The sequence below is a fragment of the Sesamum indicum genome, linkage group LG6, assembly GCF_000512975.1.
Source record: "Sesamum indicum cultivar Zhongzhi No. 13 linkage group LG6, S_indicum_v1.0, whole genome shotgun sequence".
Classification (NCBI taxonomy): Eukaryota; Viridiplantae; Streptophyta; class Magnoliopsida; order Lamiales; family Pedaliaceae; genus Sesamum; species Sesamum indicum.
The window spans coordinates 20,423,317-20,429,171 of record NC_026150.1 but is presented as its reverse complement, the minus strand read 5'-3'; the positions used below and the strand labels follow the sequence as shown (position 1 = coordinate 20,429,171).

Genomic DNA, 5,855 nt, shown 5'->3' with positions numbered 1-5,855 from the left:
TATGATTTGATGCTGAAAATAAGATTAATGGCAGTTTTGGCCCTTTAACTAGAGATATTTGATAGTTGATATCGGTGTCGTTTTTTTTTTTTCAAATGGAAAATGGCTTCAACAAATAGAGTTCACCTTAAAAGACACAGAATCATCCCTGGCCATGGACGTCACCTGTAAAAGACACAGAATCATCCGTGGCCATGACGGTGACACTAACAATAACAACAAAACAAACAAATATTAGTTGCATCGATTTAATATAATTACTGGAAGAGTAAGAAGGTGTCTTTAAGTTGAATGTTTCACCTACTTGGAGACAGCAGCATGACTCAGAACTTCAGACAGCTAGCTGACATAATGAAGTTATACAAGTTATTAGGTAATTCAATGTCTATTAGTAATTTCACATTGTACAACAAACTCATTGGATGAATGCATTAAATTTCACAGGATCAAGAGAAATTATATCTGAAATGCATAATTTCTGGGCATGCTGAGGTTATTAGGTGATAATAAAATGATGTGATGATTTGAGATGCAGCACAACTTGAGGGACATTTCTCAGTTTCATAGCCTACAAGCCGTTGTTCTACTTGAGGCTCTGATCCGAGGAAAAATAGCTCAATATTTCAGTAAACATGGCATTTCTTGGTGAAAAAGCATGACATTGCAGTTGTATTCTTCTTATGAGTGGGGATGCTTATGACTAGTTCAAAGCAGTGCTAAACAGCTTCATTTAAACAATGTTAAAGAGTGACCAAAGTCCCCTTGGGATCAACTCATTGAGCCTGACCGCCCCAAAAGTCGTCGAGAGAAAATCAGTGCTATAAGAGCATAAAACACAGATCTTAGTTAAATAATTAACGAGCTGTGTCACTCCATAACTAACTTGAAAAGGGAAAAAGATGAGTATGAGTTATATAGCAAGAGACAGCCAAAGGGACAAGAGTGAACCAATACCAAAAGAGCTTCTTCCTCAATTTATCACAACAACAATTACAGCAGCTTCTCCCCGTTTCTAGTCTATACAAAATGAGCACCAAATACATTGAAAAATTTCGGTGCATGAAAGTGGAGAAAGCAGTGTGGCACAATTTTCTTATATGAAATCCTCAGTGCATATGCTCTTCTACAGAAGAACTTTCAGCAATGGCCAAAATACATATAGTAGAGAGGATCCAGCAGCTTCCCGCTTGTTAAAGACCTGATTCCACATTTTAGTTTTTACTTGTTTCCTCCAATTCTTTTGTGCCTGTAAAAAATTGGGTTCTCAACTAGTTCTTTTGCAGATGGTCTCCGTACAGGATCAGCATCCATCATGACCTGAATGTTAAACATTAAGCAGAAAATCTCAGAGGCCTATAGCAAGGGCAAAAGCTGAGTACCTGACGTAACCTAATTCTTAGGGAGAACAAGAGGTTTTTGGTTTCCAAATCAAATGTACAGGAAAAAAACAAAAACCTAAAAATCTATAGCTCCAAAGTTATAAATCCAGCAATAACCTAATACTTCTTAGCTTCAAGCTTTATTTTTGCCTTTCTGTCAGGAGCTTCTCAAACATGGAATTGAGGCTAAGTACTCTCGCAATTACTAGTTTAGATTAGAAGGAAAATAGTTTCACTTCCACTAACATCAATACAACGTTGGAACGTATCACAAGTTATCTTTGGCTGATTGCTTCGAGAAAAAAAAACACTATGATTTAGTTTACATAAAAACTCAAATTGCAAGTTCTGGAATTCCTTTAGAAGTTATTCCTCCAAGTTTTTAACAAAAATGCATTAGTTATGAACCACATTTTTTTTTTGTTATCATACCACTGGAAGCTAATGTACCTTGATTAAGTTCTGAAACTGCAATGAATGGCCAGGAAGAAGAGGTAGTTTTCCTTCCCTAAGATTGAGAAAATGAGGCCCCGATTCAGGTAAGGGTGTTCCTCGCACGAGCTCATAGATAGAAGCTCCCAAGGAGAATATATCAACTTTGTCGAGATTATCATAATTCTCATTCAGGATTTCTTGAGGCATGTAGCGTGCATCCCCTTCTTCTACTGGCAAGCTTTTATCAATGCGAGTGGCACAACCAAAATCACCAAGTTTATAAACTCTCTCTTTTACATAAACATTATCAGGCTTTATATCTAAGTGAGCTATCCCTCTCCCGTGTATATGCTGCAATGCCTTAGCAATCTGCAAATATTAAGGATCTTACGGTCACAAAGGGGAAAAAAACGTGATAATTAGGAAAAAGGAAGAAGTAGTTAACTAAAGAACTTGTATGCCAGTCCTCAAAACTAAACCTTCAGACAAGCTCTAGCAATCTGCAATTCTAAGCACATTTAATCCATCAAGCCACTAAAAGCAAATCATGGAAGGGTGTGTTTTTTAATACAAAAACGCCGATCATAAAGATGAAGTGGCTTAGTCGACATTATTGTTATATTTGGGTTAACATCCAATTCCGCCTTCATTCTTGTGGAGTACCAGATAACGAGTCCAGTTCCATGTATCCAATAGCTAATTACACCATATGGCTCACATTCATATACTTAGTCTTCTTAGTGAAGAGGTTTGATCTTGAGTCAACCAGCATTGTTTCACATAGTAATAAAATACCTATTATGCTATAACGGCAAATCCATGGAGAGCCATAAAGATCTAATTGAATCAAAATCATTCACCTGATACATTGCATCTAAAGCTTCTGCCTCTGTCAATAACTTAGGTAGTTTATTGAAAGACAGGCTGTGATCACACAGCTCCAATTGGATGTAGAGTTGCTCATTTTCAAACCAAGAGGAATAGTAGCCAACTATATTCTCATGGTACCCTGAAGAATCAGAAACAACAATTCAGTTTGAAAGTCTCGACCTTAAACAGATAACAAGAAAAAAATATATAATGCAACAGACCTAAAGCTGCCAAGGCTTGAACTTCCATCAAAGCCTTGCGCCTGTTATAGAATTAAATTATGAGTTAGCCAAACAAGAAAAAATTGATACAAGCAGCTGAAATATTAAAATAATTCACCTTTCCGTATCCTGATGCAACTGTCTCATACTATGTTTCACGGCATACATACAACCATCAATTCTCTTTAGGACTTTGAAAACATGGTTGAAGTTTCCATTACCAATTTTCTGGGAAGAAATAAAAGCATCAGTTAGAAATAGATAAGAATTTTGCAGAGCAACATATAGCAAATGGTCTATTGGTTCTCAAACCTCTATTTCATGGAAATCTGTGCGGTAGCGTGAAAGGCCATCACCACCAATACCCGCTGGGTAAAAACCTGGAGAAAACAAATGCACATGTCACAGAAGGCTAAATATTAGGTAAAAGGACACAAAAATGCACTCACTATGCACTCTGCAATAGGACATAGTAAGTATTAACATGACATATAATGCTTCTTCAGCCTAACTAGTGCATCGCATTAAACTACATGTTTCTCACAAAAGAATTTAAACCAGAGCTTTTTAATACAAATTAACTACAACCTGCACACTTGGATCGCTGATGGCCAAAAGGGTCAGCATCAAATTCTGATACATCCTTAAGGTATGGATTCTTCAGGCATGGAGGAGGCATGACTCTACAGCGTAAAGCCACTGCAGATTGTGAAACATAACTGCGACTCTTTTGCAATTCAACAGCTTTTTCTGTCTTCATTTCATCTGTCACTAAAGTATCTTTTGCAAGATCAACCAATGATTGATGGCCAATTTCAGTTGATTCGAGGGATGTCTCCAAGTTAACATCTGTGAGGGCAGTACATGAAAAGCATAAAAGAGTTGGAGAAGCTGACCACTGAATTATAATAATCATTCAAGGCAATAACAAGCAAAGTCAGGAGTAAAGACATCTATCTTTCTGATAAGCAAGGGCAATTTGTAGTATAATCAATTACAGCACCTAAACTTGCCACTACATGCATGCATATTCCCCTGAACCTCAATTCATTTACACTTCATAGATTGAGCATTTATGATCTAAGCAAGAAACATGAAACCAGTTTTCTCAATTTTTCAAACCAGGTGGAATATGATAGCAAATGGAAATCCGAATTAAAATGACTAGATATGCTAAAGGCCAGGATAAAAATAGGACAACTGTTTACCAAGCTAGCATGATCATGTTCCTAGTGGTACTCAATGCCAAAGTAGCTGAAACGCTAAATATCTATTTAAGCACACTGGCGACATTGTAAGTGCTGATTAATAGCTCAAGAATTAGATATCAGCAAAACAGGAAGGTTTTTGTGTTTGGCGCTGATATCTTTCTTTCTGTTTTGGTCTGAGCAGTAAAGTTTGTCCCCCCTTTATACAGAAAATCTTGAACATGAGTACGAGATATAAGCTTCTTTCAATTTCAATATTCTACTTCTATTCAACAATACTCATGGTACGCCAGTAAGCTAATTGCAGAATAGTTTCATAGTAATTCTTACCTAGTTTTTGCCGTTTGCTCCTAATGGTTTTAATTTTCTCAGGTGACTTTGGACATGGAATATTTTCCTGCAGCAGAAGTTCCCCCCACAGTGAGCATCGAAAATATTAGAGGAGATTTTGGCAAAATCTGAAGCTTACCTTGTCCCAATCTACATTGATAGCGGGCATCTCCGGAGTAATATAATCAGGTGTACTGCAACAAAAATCCAGTAAAATCAATGAAAAGTATAGCAATAACATTTACTAAAAAAAATTACTAAATGTTTATTCTCACCAGAAAAAGTCTTGACTGAGAATGAAATCCTTTTCATCGGCCGTATCAGCATCACAATCGGGTGGCAAAGACTCTGAATGAGCTTCGGAATCGAGAAGCCTCTGGAATCGAGAGGGATTCACCGATTGAAGAGGCAAGTTCAAGGAGACTTGATCTAGTTGCATTGTCAAGTGATTAGCCAATGTGCCTTTCACCATTATTCCAGAACTTTTTCTGTGTCTCTTCGTATCACTGTTCGGATTTCCCCTCCTCAGAACTTTTCTCTTCATCAATCAAAATCCACCAATCCTCTCTCTCTCTCTCTCTCTCTCTCTCTATATATATATATATATATATATATATCGCAGCAGCTTATATATGCAGAGGAGACATATAAGAGTGGATGTACTGATGGAATTGGAATTTCTCAAGTGGTGCAAAAACAAGTGGGGCGAATATGATTCAAATCTGCGCGCCTTCGGTGAGTGGGGGGAAAAGGGCAACGCCTGGGGGCTGCCGCCCCGATCGAGTGTTCTGAGGGTGTATGTCTTAAGGTGTGCCACTGTCAAATCAAGGCTTATGATAAATTGGTAGACTTGCGTCTTCCGTAAGCTTTGACCAATCAGGATGCCGTTGGGCCGGAAAACTTACATATATGAATACTCTGAAGGCCCATCTTGAAAAGCCCAATACGTTTATTGGACCTGAGGAGTGAGGACCGCCCATGCGTGAGTTTGGATTAATTATTGAGATAATTATATTTACACCTCATAATCTATAATTTATTTACACAAATTATTTATATCTTTCGCATAGTTATAGAAATCACCGTTGACGGTCAAAAATTAGAAATAGTTTGTGCGGTTAAATTCATTTTGACCCCTTGTGCTATGGGGCAAAAAAAAAAAACTGTGAAAATTTGAATATAAAAAATCATCTCTATATTATGAACAATGACTCACATTATTTCTAGTCAATTTAGGCATATTTTTTTGGGGACAATGACTAAAATATTCTAGTCAACCTAGGCCTATTAAAATATACTTATGATATATTTATAATATATAAAATTACAATTTTATATAGAAAAATTATTTTTTTAGTCCGTTAAATATGCTCAATATTAATTTAATCTAATAATTATGCCCATATTTTATA

At 36.7% G+C, this 5,855-nt stretch overlaps 1 protein-coding gene across 1 annotated transcript; it reads right to left on the bottom strand.

Annotated features, from left to right (window-relative positions):
* LOC105165237 (wee1-like protein kinase) lies at positions 878-5,225 on the bottom strand. Its single transcript, XM_011084184.2, has 10 exons — positions 4,719-5,225; positions 4,583-4,637; positions 4,444-4,510; positions 3,494-3,754; positions 3,218-3,285; positions 3,024-3,133; positions 2,906-2,946; positions 2,675-2,823; positions 1,830-2,183; positions 878-1,317 (listed from the first exon to the last, which is right to left on the bottom strand). The coding sequence occupies exons 1-10, from the start codon at positions 4,985-4,987 to the stop codon at positions 1,219-1,221; spliced, it is 1,473 nt and encodes a 490-aa protein (XP_011082486.1). The 5' UTR covers positions 4,988-5,225; the 3' UTR covers positions 878-1,218.